This window comes from Eptesicus fuscus, chromosome 22 (assembly GCF_027574615.1).
Source record: "Eptesicus fuscus isolate TK198812 chromosome 22, DD_ASM_mEF_20220401, whole genome shotgun sequence".
NCBI lineage: Eukaryota > Metazoa > Chordata > Mammalia > Chiroptera > Vespertilionidae > Eptesicus > Eptesicus fuscus.
In genome coordinates this window covers 15,016,350-15,034,981 of record NC_072494.1, presented here as the reverse complement: position 1 = coordinate 15,034,981, position 18,632 = coordinate 15,016,350, and the positions used below count along the sequence as shown (strand labels likewise).

Sequence of the window (18,632 nt, the reverse complement as noted above, 5' to 3'; positions counted from 1 at the left end):
AGATACTGAATTTTACCACACTTGCCTCTGACCAGCAGTGATTGTCACATTCTCTGCAGGCAGAGGCACTGAAGACACGTTAGAGGCAGTGAAGATCTTGGTCTCAGAAAGCTGGAAAACAGAGAAATTAGTCACTTTTGGTGTTAGGTAGGTTATAGTCAGAATCCTGGCATAAGTAAGGGAAATTAATTTCATCAAGAAAAATGGAAAACCCTTTGAAGGGGAAACTACTCTGAAGAATCCTGAATGGATCGACTTTGAAGCCCCTTCTATCCATGCTCAATGATTTTATCAAGAGAGGAGAATCAAGAAACCCAAAAATATACAGTAGAGTCACATAATATGCACACTAAACTTAGAGGAAGGTGGATAGAATTGCTGGACAGAAAAAGAGAAAACACCTTTATATTTTCCCATTACAGTTCCCCACTCCCACCTCTACCTAAACTATTAATTTATCTTCTACTGCTCCTCTCAAAGAAAGGAAAATGACAGCCTAGATGAAGACAGAAATTTTTAAAGAAGTTAATTCTTGACTTTTGTAAGGGCCCAAGTGCTGGTGAGTTAAGGTCTTTTCAGGGATAATTTTAACCATATGCAATTATTGCCTTAATACTGACTTGATTACACCAAGCCTCTCCACTATGACACTAAAATCAGGTAAGCAATTATTGGGAATAATTCTTCATACTATTCAAAAGCTGATGTTTTGACCTTTTGATTAAAATCTCTCCTCTAAAAACAGGGAATCCACTTCCCCAAATATATCATTCTCTGAAAGGTGCTTAAGCAGACAAGCCAAATTTTAGAAAATATTCATTCAAAATGCAGTCTAGCTCAGCTACAATAGAAAATAATCACCCTGTTGCTGACGCACCTGAAATTTTAAAACCACCGGCCTAGCCACCAAAACAGTTTGACATATTATTTCCTCTTAACACAAAAGTTGTCTTGCCTGAACATGAATATAAGTAGATTTTAAAATGTTAAAATGGAAATTCATTCATAATCACTGATAACTGTAATTCACAGCAAAAGCTTGAGGTGACAGGAATCAGCAAAATTCCTTTACTAAGGTACTACTCCAGCGAATTCATAGAGCTTGTTTATGTGCTACCTTATGCCACCCATCTATGAGATTTCCAAGTTGTAAAGCTGGAAGATAACCAATTCTACATATAATTTTCAATTACACTTACAAAGTTGGGCTTCAAGTAACTTAAAAGGGTTCCAGAGCCAAACAGATAATAGACTTAAGGACTTGGCACTTTAACTCTCCCTTTGTACCCACCTCCAAGCCAATTTAGTACCATACACCAATGCTCAAATGTGAACTAAATAGCAAATTGTTCCAAGTATAGTCATGTGCCACCAGCAGGTGTTAATGCACTACCTGCTAACTCCATTTCCAATGCTCTACCCAACCACCATCTCTTCCTGAGATAAATCCAACAATCAGATATTTGGACTTACACAAGTGCACTTGCCCTTTCCATAGTCTGGTTCCACAGAGTCCTGTTCATGCCCAGTCTCCTTCATATAACATATGTGAAATGTTCTGGCTCAGAACACTATTTTGGATGTAAAAGTTTCGGGTCAGAATCTTAAGGATTAATTTTGAGGGGTAGAAACATACCCATTTTCTATCCCTAAACACCACTTAGGGATAGAAGACACTAAAGAAAAATGACCTAGAAATACCTACATCTTCATTCCAATCTTCAGTTCCCCACTCTTCTGTTGCGGTCCTCCATGCACCTGGGAATAAAGGAAAAACAGTGATTTTAAGTGCCAACGCACAGCACGTGCAGAAAACACTAATGTACTGACATTTTTTGGCAGCCAAAAGTGTAACCAGAATTTAGTAATCAGAAAGGATTCTTGGGTTTCAAGGGGAGGAAAGGACTATTTAGAAAAGCATACCTCAGAACACCAGGGTTTTAATAAGATTATGATTTCACAGCTACTTTCAGTTTTTGTTACATGGCTATACAGCAAAGGACAAGAGCAAGAAAATGCGAGAGTGCAAGACACCAACAAACGCAACGCTCCAGGCAATCTCATAAGAAATGCAACCCTCTGACTGAGTGGTCAATTCAGTGAAATGGCAGCAGCCAACTTAAACCAGAACATAACTCGACCTACTTATCTGGTATAAGATAATACTGCAGCCAATCTGAAGAAAGGTGGGCAGTGAAGATCAATACTGAGACCTCTGACAATTATCTGCTATTGGAACTGTACTTAAAAATGCATACTTAGCCCAGCCAGCATGGTTCAGTGGTTGAGCATCAACCTATGAACCAACCAGGAGGTCACGCTTCGATTCCCTGTCAGGGCACATGCCTGGGTTGCAGGCTTGATACCCAGTGTGGAGCGTGCAGGAGGCAGCCGATCAATGATTCTCTCTCGTTACTGATGTTTCTCTCTCTCTCCCTTCTTCTCTGAAATCAATAAAAATATATTAATAAAAAAATAAAGTAATAAAGTATACTTAGCAAATGTTTATAAATCTTATTGACTTAACTATAGGAATCTCTATGGATCTGCTCTTTTCAGAAGATACTGGACGAGACTTAAAAATCAAGTATGTGAGACCTAGCTGGTTTGGGTCAGTGGACTGAGTGTAGGCCTATGGACCGAAGGGTCCCAGGTTTAATTCCTAGTTGGGGCACATGCTTGGATTGAGGGCTCGATCCCCAGTGGAGGGCATGCAGGAGGCAGCTGATCAATGGTTCTCCCTCATCATTGATGTTTCTCTCCCTCTCTGAAATTAATAAAAAAATAAATACATATATATAAAATCAAGTATGTGTGATAGTTATTCTTCTAATCCTAATCATACAGAAAATCTGACGTGCCGAGTTCATGGCGTAGACAATGGAGGTGTGCACACTCCTCAGGGTGGTAGTGACAAAGCTGGGATTCAGTTTACACAGGAGAGATCCATAGCAATCAATATGCTCACAAAGGGGAACTGCCCTTTCTTAAGGAACATGGGTGAAAGTTTCAATGAGAACCAGTAGTTTTCCCTTTGACCAAAGGGCTACAGTAAGAAATAAAAACCTATCTGCAGAAGGGACAAGAACACTTTATTTTCTTTTCTAGAACAATAGTATATACTGAATAATTTAAAGATTTATCTCCAAATGGAGAAAGCTTCTTAGAAAAATTAAAGTCTGGCATTCAGATATTTCATTGTCACCGAAGAAATATTATAGCAGCTATAAACCCATCTGAAATTCTTTAATACATTTAATAATGAAAAATCCTATTTCCTAGAGAAAAATATGTTCAATGCCTGTCCTAGGACAATAGTTAAAATTGCACCAGGGGAGTTCCAAACCACTTACTAATGACAATGTTCTCTGAATCAAACTATAGTCCAAGCTCAGTTTAGGACAAATTATAAACCACATTTTCCTCTCCCTCTCTGGTGATACCACTCTTCCTGCCCAATGACATCCATCCCACCATGGCTAAATGAGCCTCCCCTCCTCCCCACAAGATCTGGTTTAATGCATACACACAATCCTAGAGTTGGAAGTGACCTGAGAAGTTATCTACTATTGAGAGATAATCTCTCAATGCAAGGATTTTATTTTTTGCACTCTGGCAACTACATCTGGGAAAGAAAAGAATATAGATTCCTCATTGATATTTTCTTATAAAGGATGTATGAAAATGACTGAGGAAGAGGACTATATTTAAGAAGCATTAAGGAACAGAAAGAATAAAAATGCTCTGAACAACAGATTAGGGTTTCCATTTCATCAAAAGAAAGCACAGTCGATGTAAATGTTAAATAGTCATTAAATGAACCAAATTTTCAAGAAGCAAAAACGAGCATAAAATATGGCAGAAAAAGGCAGAAAGAGAAAAAGCGGAAGACAGAAAAATGACATATCCACAGATATTTCAGTTCATAAAAATCTTTAAAAATATCCGGGGCAGTTAGGCGCCTGGATGTATCATACCAGGAGCAGTCTCAAATTTTCGGGGATAATTTGACCCCTCAACCCCAATGAAATCAAGTCCTGAAACAAAAAAGAAAAAACAACCAGTGAAATTTTGCTTGTGAATGAGAACATTTGCCCCAAAAACACAATTCCCAGTGTACCTGTGGATATTTTAAGAGTAGGTTTAAATTTCTTTTTAAGTTGAAAAAGGAATTTGAGTTTGCTACCATAAAAACACAAAAGAGATCATGCATGAAGGTGAGATTGTAATGAAATTAACAATAATAAGAATGCATGAAGCTACACCCAATACTTTTACACTAACATGACAGCAGCATCACATAATTTTTTATTCCAACACAAACCACAGATTTCGGATTCTACCCTCTCAAATCTATTTTTCCACTCAATAGAAATAAACATAAACTTCTTCAACCTTCTCATTTTCCAACCAGAACCTTGTTGAAAACAGCGGAAGTTAGCAATCCAGGACTGGGACTCCATGCCTGATTTTCTATCCACAACTGAAAATAAATCCCTTAACTTCTATTATCTTTTCTGCCAGTGATAAAAAGCCAATTCCCCAAGAACAATTTAAAGCTCAAAAACAGTAACCTTTGGTATTCAGACTGCTACCACTGCCTCTACAAAGCCATCAAGAGATGAATGAAGAGCAGTTCTAATGCCTCCAAAGTACAGAAAGTTAAAACAGAAAAGGACATTTCATAGCCAAATGGTCAAGGGAATTCACAAAGATGTCTATCCTGCCAATAACTCAACATTAGTCTCTACCAATTAGAAGGTTGTATTCCAAATGAATTTATAAGACAACTTGGTAAAACAAAAAGCAAGTACCATTCAGGACCCGAGGTGTATGTAACATCTATGGACAGTAGATGAGAAGCTGTGCCAAAGATCCTACAAAGATAAAAATCACTGATATTTAAAAAGGGGCAACGCTGCCCGGCCAGCGTGGCTCAGTGGTTGAGCACTAACCTATGATCCAGGAGGTCACAGTTCAATTCCCAGTCAGGGCATATGCCTGGGTTGTGGGCTCGATCCCCAGTGTGGGGCATGCAGGCGGTACCTGATCAATGATTCTCTCTCATCATTGATGTTTCTATCTCTCTCCCTCTCCCTTCCTTTCTGAAATCAATAAAAATGTATTTAAATAAATAGGGGCAAGGCATAGAGCCTGGGCCGGGTAGCTCAGTTGGTTATAGCATCATCTCAATACTCCAAGGTTGGGGGGGGTCAATCCCCCATCAGGGCACATACAAGAATCAACCAATAAATCCATAAATAAATGGAACAACAAATAGATGTGTTTTTCTCTAAAATCAATCAATCAATAAAATTTTAAAATTGGGAAAAAAATAAAAAGGGGCAAGGCAAGTTTAATGGATAAGAAGTAAAAAAAAAAAAAGCCCATTTCTTTACTATTAATTCATTCCCCCTTTAGAAGAGGAAAACACAAGTACTTGATGTCACAAGTACTCTGGAGCCCAGAGGCTGCGCTTATTTAAAACAGTAAAAGTGTCGTACTCCCAAATATATCTTGGTGTATCCCACAAGCCTAACATATCCTTAAATATATACACCCTACCAAGATAGAAGCACCAAAGTGAACAAACAAAAAAAGCAATCTTATTAAAATCCTATAATACTCTACCACACCCAGAAGACTGTCCAACAAAGAGAGCAAAAAGTCTCAAGAGCCCTGGCCAGTTTGGCTCGGCCTGTGGACTGAAGGGTCCCAGGTTCAATTCCGGTCAAGGGCACAAGCCCGGGTTGCAGGCTCGTTCCCCAGTGGGGGGGGCATGCAGGAGGCAGCCAATCAATGATTCTCTCTCATCATTCATGTTTCTATTTCTCTCTCCCTCTTCCTTCCTCTCTGAAATCAATAAAAATATATTAAAAAAAAAAAGTCAAGATTTCCTTTGTGCCCAGATATTGAGATTTCTCAAAAATGAAAGGAAAAAAAGATACTCCTACCTCAGTATGAGGAAACAAACTGACAGTGGGTTTTGATTCTGGAACCTCTTCATCTTTACAAGTAGTGGCTTGATTGATATCGTTTCACAAGGCAATGCTAGCTATCCTAACAAAAATACTAGGAAATAACAATTGGAGCTAATGGCACCTATATGTCATAATGGAAAGAGCATGGGCTTGTAGAATCAAATAATTCTGAGTTCAAATACTAGCAAATTTCTTCAATCCTCTTTCAATCTAAGTTTCGTCATCTGGAAGGTGATGATAAATGTCTGTTTCATAAAATAATGATGAAGATCAGGTGAAATAATTTGTATAATGTGCATGCAGACACATAGTAAAAAGAACACACAGTAATTCGATTGTGATTTTCTCCCCCTATCTCTGCACCCAAAAGCTATTCCTCCACCTTACATAATTATAACCTCAAAACAATTATTTCCTTAAGGTTCCCAGATACAAGAAACGAATAATAAACAGTCACTCACTCGTCCCATCATCTGGCTCGAAGTGGCCAGTGTTGTTCCACGTACTGCCGCTATTATTGCCATAGTTATCATCAGTACTGGCTGGTTCTGCATAATCAGCTGGGTTAAAGGTTCTGGGGGGTGGGATGGGGTGAACAACAACAAAAAAGCTTAAAAGAGTCTCCAACATCTAAGCAGTACCAAGAAAAAATTAACTCAAAGAGGAGGGCAATTAGAATGTTCAATGTCCCTTTCTTACTACAAATCAATCACAGCCCCTTTCTATAATCTATGCTATTTTTCCTCACCTATCAGCCTACCTAAAATTTCATGGCATAATCTCAATTTATATCTACTATCCATTTTGGGTTAGGACACCAATCCTATCCTATCTATAAAGAAGGAATATGCTAATTGACCGTCACACCCTCACAAAGATGGTGGCGCCCACAGCCACAAGATGGCGGTACCCAATCCCCTCAGCCCTACCAGGGCAACGTGCAGCACGACCAGGCTCGCCCTCAGGCATGTCCGGCTGCTCCACGCACCTGCCTCCAGAGTCCCCCAGTCCCCTCAGCCCCCCCACTGCCCAGGGCCGGCCCGAGGCGCAGGCAAGCCTCGAATGGCGGCTGCCCAACTGCCCAGGGCCGCCCAAGGCTCAGTAACCAGGGCCGGCCAAGGTTTGCACTGCTGGCAGTGGCAGCAGCAGAGGTGTAATGGGGGCGTCGCCTTTCCCTGATCGCCGGGTCGCCTCCTGCCCCTGAGGCCTCCTGGACTGTGAGAGGGGCAGGTCGGGCTGAGACACCCCCCACTTCAGTGCATGAATTTTCATGCACTGGACCTCTAGTAATCATAATAAAATTCACATGAAGATTGTGGAAAGATATTAGGTACATGCATTCAAATGAAGCTGTGAAAGAGATAATGATCCAGGTTGTAAATGCTTTTTCTTAAGCCCTGCCCTGGCTGATTTGGCTCGATGGATAGAGCACTGGCCTATGAACTGAAGGTTCAATTCCGGTCAGGGGGCACATGCCCTGGTTGCGGGCTCAATCCCCAGAAGGGGGCGTGCAGGAGGCAGCCGATTGAAGATTCTCTCTCATCATTGATGTTTCTCTTTCTCTCTCTCCCTCTCTCTGAAATCAATAAAAATGTAATTTAAAGGGAAAAAAGAAGTAAGTCTTAAGTACCCACCTTTCTGATTAAATAGTCTAGACATCTTTTTTATTACATTTTGGTTAAGGTTGTCTATTATTATCCTCAGGACATCAGGATATTAGCCACCCTAAAGACTTTGACATTGGATCAAGGAAACTTACCCCATTCCTTGAGCAGAAAACCTTCCTCCCCGCCTACCAGAACCACCTAAGGAAAGAGAAAAAGACAGAAATGTTGTAGAAATTAAAACTAACTTGCCAACTGAGGCAGCTCAGAATATTAAGTGGTTAATATTATCAGATGTGCTTTTTTTCACTCTGTAGTGCATCAGTTCATATAAAGCAATAGGACAATCATTACTCTTGACAGACTGTTCCTTCGCTGAACATACTACGGGGTCCTCAAATACAGTAATATCAACAATAAGATGAGAGGAAATGACATCCATCTTCTCATTGCCCACTTAGCAACCTCCAAAATTTGCAGGACACCTCAACTATGAAGGTAACTAGACTCTATGTGAATTTGTTTTGAAATAATGCAGACCCCTACAAAACTAGTAAGAATCCCCCAATGTCCAGCCCTCCCCACACTATAATGATCACCTCTGCCTCGTCCACGACCTCTTCTGCCTCTCTCTGTGCCTCTTCCAGAAGGCCCTCCGCTCTTGGTGCCATCTAATCCATTTTCCTGACCCCGAACTGGGAGAAACAAAACACAGATGGCCAGAGCAGAATCAATAGAATATACATAAATGTTATGTAAATAAATACATAAATGGTATGTATATACACTGGTGGAAGACCAAACAAGAGAAAAAATGAGCTGGAAGGATGGAACATGATGGTTACTAGGGGAATGGTGATGAACCACAACAGAGAACTGTAAGTCAAACTTTACAAATAGTTACAGGATAACTTAATGCCAAACTGGTGGTTGCTGCTAGAAAGGCTAATGTTAAGAGATGCCAAGGTCTCAGAAGAGATAATGGCAAGAAAATTTTTAAAAAGGTAATATAATGGTTACTAGGTCCAGCCTAGCAGGGTCTTGACAACCCTGAAATCTGGACATTACTGACCCACAGTTGGTTTTGTTAAAGCCCCATGCATACACTCTCGTCCACGGCTGGCACCTCTTCCCCGTCTTGGTGGCCCACCACGTCGCCGACTATAGTCTCTGTCCCGGTCTCGATTTTCTTTGCCTTCTTCATTGGATTCCGTTTGACCACCATCCTTTTGTCCTGAGACTCCTTTCTTCTTCCCGACCATCTCCCAGGAATGCTAAAGAAGGGCAGAGCATTCATAGCTAATCAACATGGATTGCTACCAGGAAAACCAGAGATAAAAGCTGGGACAGCCCAGCTGCTGTGTCTCAGTGGCTGAGCATCTATCTATGAACGGGGAGGTTACAGTTAGATTCCCAGTCAGGGCATATGCCCAGGTTGCAGGCAAAATCCTCCATGCAGGGTTTGTGGGAGGCATCCAATCAATCATTCTCGCTCCCTCTCCCTTCCTCACTCTGAAATCAATAAAAATGTATTTTAAAAAAAGAAAAAGCTGGGAAAACTGTTAACCATTCTCCTCTCAGCATCCAAGTCTAAGTAAGATACCTCTAACTAATTTACTTCTATTTAAATGGAGGGTACAGAAAGAACCTTAAAACAAACTCTACACCTAACGCTGCACAACTGAAGTTCTTTTATTGGGGAGGTGCTAACGGATTGCAGAGATCACTTCCAAAAGGATCACCAAGATCCTTATCCAGTTTAGTCACTTTGCATATTAGTCAAAGGACTTAGTTATTGGTTCCTAGCTTTCAAGTGTTTTTCCTTATCTGAAAAAACTAATTTCCTATGGATTCAGTGATTCCTAATTTTTTATAATTTCATGCATGTCAAATAAAGCAAACAAAGAAAACTGAAAGTTTCTAAAAGTTAACTTTGAATTCAGAATGAGTAAGCAGCATTCAACTCTTGGGCATATGCTCTAACCAAGCAACCCAGAATTTAGGAGGAAAACAACAACTGTACCTACTTCCCCACACAACATCCCAACTTCCTTTACTTAAAAGACCAAATAGCAGCCAGGAAGGCACCACCCTGGCCCCAAGACATGCTGACTGTAGGAAGCCTTCCATTCCAGGTTTTATGCACTGTATTCTCCCTTACACTTCCTAAACTGATATAGTCCAATTCAGCTTTCCCCAAAACAGAATATTCTATAATTCATTACAGAAGGAAAATTTGTGGTAAGAAAAATAATCTAAACAGTCTTATAAAATACTCATTCCTTAAGAAAATGAATTTTATAAATTTAAAGTTTTAAACATATACATATCTTGATTTACACACTTTTCAGAAAATATATATAAAATAAAGTTCCAGGACAAGCACCCAAATTACCAATCTTTACTATCCTAGTTACCATTTAATTCAAATAACAATGACCCTGGTTATCAGCAACAGCTATCTAATATTGAATAGCTTTCAAGAATATGAACCAGGCCTGGGCCAGGTGGCTCCGTTGGTTGGAGTGTTATCCTGTACACCAAAAGGTTGTGGGTTTAATCCACAGTCCAGGTGCATACAAGAAGCAATGTTTCTCTCCCACCCGCAACTCCTCTCTTTCTAAAATCAATAAACATATCCTTGGGTGAGGGTGGAAAAAAAAGAAAGAATATGAACCAGGTATAATATAAAATTACTATTAACTTTCTCAGGGTTGACAATAATACTGTGGTCGTATAAAACAGCAGTTTCCAACCGGTGGTCCTCCGTGGACCACTGGTCATACGTGAGGTCTGAAAGGTTGGCGACTGCTGGTATAAAAGATCATCCTTCACCCTGGCCGGTGTGGTTCAGTGGATAGAGCGTCAGCCTATGCACCAAAAGGATTATGGGTTCAATTCCGGGTCAAGGGCACGTACCTGGGGTGTGTGCAAGAGGCGACCAATCAATGTGTCTCTCTCACATCGATATTTTTCTCTCTCTCCTTTCACTCCCTCTAAAAATCAATGGAAAAATACCCTGGGGTGAAGATTAACAACAAAACAGATCATCTTTCTTTAAGGGAAGCATGATAAAATATTTAGAGAATAAAATATTATGATATCTACAAATTACTTCCAAATAATCCCAAATATCCATCGATGGACAAACAAAACCGTGGCATATACATATACTGGATTATCAAGCCTTAACAAAATGGAATTCTGATACATGCCACAAAATAACCTTGAAAACATTATGCTGGGTGAAATAACAACAAAATAACAATAAAAGGACAAGTATATTATATGATGCCACTAGAATAGGCAAATTTAGAAACAGAAACAGAAAATAGGTTACCAGGAGTTGATGGGAGGGAGAAATGAGGAGTTACTATTTAATTAATACAGAAAATCCATTTTCAATTCAGTTTGAGAAATGAAAAACTTCTGAAAATGAATAGTAATGGTTATACAACTTTGTCAATGTACTTAATGACTGAATTGTACACTTTAAAATGGTTAAAACAGTAAATTTTAAGTATATTTTACCAAAATTTTCAAAGTTCTTAAGTTCAAAAACCATCAATCTAAAATTATGGTAAAAACATATCTACATATACTAAAGTCTACAATAAATAGTTTACAAAAGTAATAATTAAAAATATACATATTAAGTATCCACCGAGGACTTGGCAGCTCCTTACTGCCTACTCTTCCAACCCAAGTTGATTTCACATTATAATTGGTGAGTTATTTTATGCTTACAGTAGCTTCAATTCATAAGTTAGCATAACCCTCTAGCTAAATCCGCATTAAAAACAATGAAAGCCAGACTCAAAAAACAGCTAGCTTTTAGAGTTTTTGCTAGTCTGTCTTAAAACCTGGCAAGTCTCAGAAACCTGTTATCTTCTCCCTCTATGGCAGTGATGGGCAACCTTTTGAGCTTGGTGTGTCAAACTTCACCAAAAAACTGAGCATAACTCGTGTAGTGTGTCACTGAGGAAAAAACATTATTTTGCAAATGTTTCATCCTCAGGAGCAGCAAATGTTTCATCCTCGGCATGCGGCCGCCTTAGCGATCGCGTGTCATCAGAAATGGCTACGCGTGTCAGTGCTGACACGCGTGTCATAGGTTCGCCATCACTGCTCTATGGTATACATTAGCTGCTGGCACCAGATAACTTATATAAAGAGAATTACTATGATCTTCCCGAAGATACTGCCAGTTTTCTGATATGATCACATCCACCCAAATACATCCAACATCCCTGGCAGCTGACTTTGCTTCCCATTGATTTCACTAGTAGTTGGTTTATTTGTAGCCCACATTCTCATTAACTTTTTTTTTAATTCTCTACCTGAGGATATTTCCCACTGATTTTTAGAAAGAGTGGGAAGAAGGGAGGGAGGGAGGGAGGGAGGAGGGAGCGAAAGTGGAAGAGAGAAAGAGAAACATGGATGTGAGAGAGACACATCGATTGGTTGCCTCCTGCACATGCCCTGGACCAGAAATCGAACCCTTCTGTGACCAGGCCAATGCTCTAACCTTTGAGTAACACTGGCCAGGGCTCCAGTTTACTTTTCTTTTTTGATACTGTGGAATTCAAACTTGAAACACTAGGCAGAAGATGCTGGAAGGTGAAAGAAAATGTGACTTGTACAAAATTAGACTCTTAAAAAGCATGAGTAGTCAGTCCTACCTCTTCCCCTTCAAAAATATCTTGGGATAGCCCTAACTGGGACAATTATTCTAGAGTAAACTCAAAATTAATCAAAGGCATGGCTATATAATTGCCCATGCAATAACTTTAAAATAAAGTGAATAATGTAAAATCAAACCTGGAACCACACTTTTAAAGAGAAAAATTCACAAATTTAAATTTAATGATTAAAAAAGTTTTCCAGCCCTAACCAGTTTGGCCCAGTGGATAGAGTGTCGACCTGCGGACTGAAAGGTCTCAGGTTCGATTCCAGTCAAGGGCATGTACCTTGGTGGCGGGCACATCCCCAGTAGGGGGTGTGTAGGAGGCAGCTGATGGCTGTTTCTCTCTCATCGATGTTTGTAACTCTCTATCCCTGTCCCTTCCTCTCTGTAAAAAAATCAATAATATATATATATTTTTAAAAACAACACTGCAGAAACATCCCAAATTAGTAAGGCAGAATCTCTGTTGTTAAGGGACTTATAATTGGGTACAATGATAAGACAAGCACAAAAACACAGGATTCTCACTGAGTGGGAAGTAGAGGAAGAGGTAAAAGCCATTCTAAATTCTAGAACAAGAGATCCTCCAAGATATTCCCTTATCATCTCTAGGGATAGTCAAGAGGCTGTAAAAGTTTGTTATCTGCTACCTCAAGAGAAATAAGTTCACATGATGAAAAGGTATAGAAAAACGCAAAGCTGATATTGATGGGAATGTGCCGATGTCAGAATCCAGTAGTTTGTGACTTTGTTCAGTAACAGTAAAACTGGTGAGCAAAGTCTTCCATGATTACAGCTAAAGCTATGAAACAGCATCTCTAATTCATTCTAATCCAGTCCTGAAAACAGTCACTAGCCTAGAATGAATAATTTATTCCAGGCCAATTAGAAGAACCTGATTTTATGTTTTCTCCTGTTTATTGTACATTAATTTTAAGTATTTGCAACCTGCAGCAAACAATCTTCTAGGTAGTTCCCAGTTCTATTTGAAGAATAAGGTACTCTGTTTTAATTGAGTTACCCCATTTGCTATTTTTAGAATACTACTAGCATCTCAGGCAGGGACCCACTTTCTATAACACTTTATTAGCACTATACCGTATCTGGGTTTCCTTCCAGCAGTACATTGATGGCTCTGTTGACATCTCCATTGCAGTCATGCAAAGCAATGACACATTCATCCTGGTTCTTGCCCGTGATATCAATCAACTGAAAAAGAAAGATCAGCAGTGATCATGAACAAGTTTGTTCTCCCCACCAAAACAACAACAAAAAAACCTAGGTGAAGAAGAGAAAACACTAGCAGAGTCTGAAAAAACCAGGCTTAAAAAAACCAAGCAGAATTTTGGTGTTCTAATCCCAAAAGCAAAAAATACCTGTGACCAAAAATAGGATTAAAGGATTTACATACAAAAGCAATCAAACAATAAAACATCTAATAGAGAATCAAACCCAGAAACACACACACTTCAGCATATCATGAACTTCCACACTTCCTAGATGCCACAATTGCTCAAAGTTGCTATAAAAGGGCATCAACAAAGTCAGTCATTAAACAAGACGTTAAAATTAAGACAAAACCTCTGAACCAAAAGGGTCAGTAAGTCAGACAATAAAAGCACTTATTTACTGGCTTAACCTATCATATTTCAGGTCATAATTCTTTTAATACCTATCACACAAAGTACCCTGGTAGGCATCTATGCATTAATCCAAATTTTTTCCCCATAGCTTACAGCAAATTAGCAATCCACTCACTTGTTTCACCTTTTCCTCAAAGTCAGCATCATTATGGTCTGAAATCATCTGTGCAAGTCGAATTTGTTCCGCAGTGGCCTAAGAATTGAGATTTTTTTTAAAAAAAAGCATGACTGACAGACAACAGTTTAGAGCAGGGGTGGGGGACCTTTTTTCATCCAATGGCCATTTGGATATTTATAACATTGTTTGCAGGCCATACAAAATTATCAACTTAAAAATTAACCTGCTATATTTGGTCAAACATTTAATTAACTCACCCCTAATGCCCTGGCAAGGCAGACTGAATGATTTCAAGGGCCTTATAGCCCGAGGGGCAGATGTTCCCCACCCCTGGTTTAGAGAAATAAGAAGGACCCATGTAGTAAATATACACTGTACCTCCCACCCCAATTTCCTTCTTGTTACAAATGACCAAGTAATAAAATCCTAACAGCCCTGGCCAGTATGGCTCAGTTGGTTGGAGCGTCATCCCGTGCACCAAAAGGTGGCGGGTTCGATTCCCGGTCAGGGCACATGCAGGAGGCAGCTGATGGATGTTTCTCTCTTACATGGATGTTTCTTGTTCCCTCTAAAACAACAACAATAAAAAAACACTAACAGCATTTGAGATGCTTAAGTCAGCACAATGACAAAAAACAAAGAGTAAAGCTGGTACTATTTCACTCTACAATACCTAAAAAAAGCAGGAAGCCTTTTCACCAATGTTCACCATTAAAGAGGCTTTCATATTGGGATCACAGCACCACTTTGAAACATCTGCACCTTAATTCACATTAATGTATTTGCAAAGTCATGTGTAAACAAACCCTTTCCCTATTTCTGCAATAACCAATGCCACCCTCCTATTCTTAGGGTTGACATAAGGGCTAGCCTAAAGGTAGATTCAGCAGATCTCAGTATCCTGTGTATGTTTACAAGATAATACAAATTGTATTGTCCCAGTTGAGACACTAACTCACTTAAGTGCTAAAATTCTGCTAGAAATTCACAGGAAAAGTAAAAAAATAAAAAATAAAATAAATAAATAAACAAACAAATAAGAGGAAAGTTCTAGTCTTACATATTCAATTTATCTGACCAGAACCAAATGCGAAATTAATTCATTCACATTACATACCAACCAACACCAAACTGGTTATAGAAAACAGATCATACCTAAATCAAATTTCAAAAAAACAAAAACCCATAAACTTTAGTACCCAGGAGGGGTACAATACTCTAGGGTGTCTCATTTGTTAATTTTGAAGAAAAACAGCAAAGATATTAACTCCTCATGGAAAAGGAAATAGCATTATTAGGCCTCAGTGAGACCAGAGAGGAAGATAACAGATCCATTAGGAAAAAGAACAAAAGAAAGACAAAAAGTGGCAAGATAAAGGTGGGCTAGAAAGATGGCAAGGTGGAAGATCTAAAAAATAAGAAATCTATTGCTAAAACATGTATTGCTACCTTAGAGATACAAAGCACAAGAGCCATTCTTTCCAAGCCTCATGGTTCAGTATTAAAGAACAAAAAGTAAGAGTGCTACATCACAGCATGGCATTAATAGTTATAAGGCTTCAAGTAAAAAGAGGCAAGGACATGCCCTAGCCCAGTGGTCGGCAAACTGCGGCTTGGGAGCCACATGCGGCTCTTTGGCCCCTTGAGTGTGGCTCTTCCACAAAATACCACGTGCGGGAGTGCACATACAGTGCGAATGAAACTTCGTGGCAGAAGTTGGTTTTCGGCTCTCAAAAGAAATTTCAATTGTTGTACTGTTGATATTTGGCTCTGTTGACTAATGAGTTTGCCTACCACAGCCCTAGCCGGTTTGGCTCAGTGGATAGAGCATTGGCTTTCCGACCGAAAAGTCCCAGGTTTGATTCCGGTCAAGGGCATATGTCCAGGTTGTGGGCTGGATCCTCAGGAGGGGGCGTGCAGGAAGCAGCCGATCAATGATTCTCTCATCATTGATATTTTTCTCTCTCTCTCTCCCTCTCTGAAATCATTAAAATATACTTAAAAAAAATAAAAAGAGGCAAGGGCTTGCAAATAAGAATGAAAAACCCAAATCAAGAATCAAAAGTATAGAATGATGCTGCATTAGACAGAAACCAGAATCAATCAGCAAAGCTACCCATGGATCCATAACACTTGTATTCTTTACCTGTGGCCGTTGCTTGTGCTGTGTCTGGTTTTGGTTTTGAGGTTGTTCCCAGTTTCCCCGGGCTCGGTTCGTGCCCACCGACGTCATCATTTACAGTATATACAAATAACAGTATTTACAAGGTAGAATACTGAAAGATTAGAAAAAAATTTAGATATTAAATACAGGCAAAATGAGGGCTTTTCACCTCTCATCAGCATCTTCACTAAACCCTTTGTTCTTCAAAGAAACAAACCAAGAGGATTCACCTGTTCTTCAAATTTAGTTTGACAAATTCCTTATGAAACTATGGATGTTAACACATTTTTGTATAAGAAATGTATAAAGCATCTGTTAAATAATGGGCTTTTTAAAAAAATTATGAGCACAGTTTGGTTCCTCATCCCCTATAAGCAGGTTTTGTGAAGTTTTGCTATCTTAGTAGTAGACAAAAATATCTCAAGTCCCTTTGACATAAAGGAAAGATAAAGCCTGGAAACAAGTCTTCCAGGAAGAGGATTCGTCTGTACTCAATTCACCTATGAAACAGCCTTACCTGCCTTACAACCCTTTGAGTTGCATGTGACCTCCATCACTTAAAAAAGCACAAACTCAAGTCTAGCCTCTTTCTCCCTTAAGTTTCTCTCTCTCAGCATGCAGGGGATTCCATAGCTTTCCACAGGCATGTATAAGCCCCATGGACTTTGCCCAGAACCTCAGTTCCCTGGTTAATTCCAACACATTGCTTTTGCAGCTGCTTCTGTTGATCTCCTAATCCACAGTCCAAGAAACCAGAATTACAGTTACTCTCCACCACTCACCTTGATATACAGAGAATCCCAAACCCAAATCATCTAGCAGCACAAAGTTTTATTTGGAAGAAAGGGCTTCTGGGAAATCATTTTAAACTTGAGACATTATTGCAGGGCAAGATGACTTAGTAAACAAAGAAAACATTCATCCTATGATGGAGTGCTCAAGATAAGGTTATTCCGCATTGTTTTATTCCCTTCCAACGCGTACAAGTTTATACTTTTATGCTCGTTTACTTATTTATTGGTTAATACCTTATATAGGGCAATTCTAGACTAGCTCAGAAGACATTGCTGGATTTGAGGTAGAACTAGAGTGGGCTCCTAAAGAAATATGCAAGGATTAACTATTAGGGAAGTGAATTTCACCTGTTTCTTGGTTCACAAAAAAAGTTGACTTCCTTATGGATAAATTCTTCACTAAGTTCGGTAATAGGTTGGATAGATAGGTTTTGTTTTGTGATGCAGTCATTAAGAATTCTATATCCTCTATCACTCAGAGTTGTAAGGGACTAATTTTTAACCATTACCTCTCCCCTCACACACATGTGCACACAAAGACCTATAAATATTTCTAGCTTAGTAAGAGATTATTTACTACACAGTAGTACAGTTTCCCAGTCTGGCATTATAATCAAGTTTCAATATTTAATTTACAAAAACAAACAACAAAAACCTATTGTTTAACCAAGTACCCCTGGATTCAACTAAAAGTGTGTGTGTGTGTGGGGGGGGGGGAATTAAAATTAGAAGGAAACTGTTATGCTTAATAACTGGCTCTAAGATGTAGTTTCTAATATGGGATAGCCATTCCTGTAGCTTACAACTATTGACTGCTTTCTACTCCACATGTGATTTCAATTTGTGAGCATGATTTACACTACAGCTATGGATTGCATGACTAGCTAGCCATGTGGACAACTGTATATACTGTACCAATTGATGTAAATAGGTTAAGTCATATTGGAAGCCACATAATCATTCAGGAAAGGGGGGGGGGGGAAATCCTCCTGATCGCTCTTGCTATTGGTTTCTATTTTTCTATTAGAAATGTTTAAAAAAGTGTGACTAAGAAAATTCTACCACCTAGGTAATAATAACACTGAGCAACAGGTAAGTGATCTGGGATGGATCACTAGAGGTCACAGAATTAGTAGCCTTTCAGTAGCAAGCAGACACATACCCGGGGTTATCACAGTGAAGGTGAGGAATCTTGTTAAATACTCCTTAAAAAATAAAAAAGTTTAAGGGAAATAGGTGAGAAGTTTTGGCGACCAAGGGACTAGTGTGGGAACAAATACAGGTTTCAACACAGGAGTGCCCTTGACCATTTTTTGAAAACCAGCTACTTAAAAAATTAGCCAGAGAAATTTTACAGAAAAAAATAAATAACAAGTATTTATTGAGTATCTACTGTGTCCAGTACTTGAGAAAATACAAAAGCAATATGACTTGGTTACTGCCCTCAGGGAGCTTACAATCTAATTTGAGAAACAATTCAGGAACCCTGAAGCTGGATTGGTGTCAGTAAGGCTTACTACTTCTAACAAAGTAACTAATTCCCCTAGATGCTTTGTGGTCATGACCCCTTCATCTCCTTCCCAGGAACTGGAATCTAATTTCTGAAAATAGTACTTCCCAGTTAGGACATGTTTAATAAGG

At 39.2% G+C, this 18,632-nt stretch overlaps 1 protein-coding gene across 22 annotated transcripts in view; it reads right to left on the bottom strand.

The window, feature by feature from the left end:
* UBAP2L (ubiquitin associated protein 2 like) overlaps positions 1-18,632 on the bottom strand; it is a 44,841-nt gene that overhangs the window by 24,697 nt on the left and 1,512 nt on the right. For 9 of the 22 annotated variants that reach the window (XR_008555135.1, XM_054711802.1, XM_028131499.2 and 6 more), the window contains exons 2-11: positions 16,180-16,309; positions 14,031-14,108; positions 13,371-13,481; positions 8,658-8,859; positions 8,185-8,280; positions 7,741-7,786; positions 6,443-6,555; positions 3,978-4,037; positions 1,706-1,758; positions 26-111 (exon numbers count right to left, since the gene is read on the bottom strand). Coding sequence is in view for 21 of the 22 variants with exons in the window: in XM_054711802.1 (XP_054567777.1) it covers positions 26-111; positions 1,706-1,758; positions 3,978-4,037; positions 6,443-6,555; positions 7,741-7,786; positions 8,185-8,280; positions 8,658-8,859; positions 13,371-13,481; positions 14,031-14,108; positions 16,180-16,269 (935 nt within the window). In the remaining variant the exon portion in view is untranslated. The remainder of the gene's footprint in view (positions 1-25; positions 112-1,705; positions 1,759-3,977; positions 4,038-6,442; positions 6,556-7,740; positions 7,787-8,184; positions 8,281-8,657; positions 8,860-13,370; positions 13,482-14,030; positions 14,109-16,179; positions 16,310-18,632) is intronic. The other 13 variants (XM_028131501.2, XM_054711813.1, XM_028131495.2 and 10 more) reach the window with 5 other exon arrangements.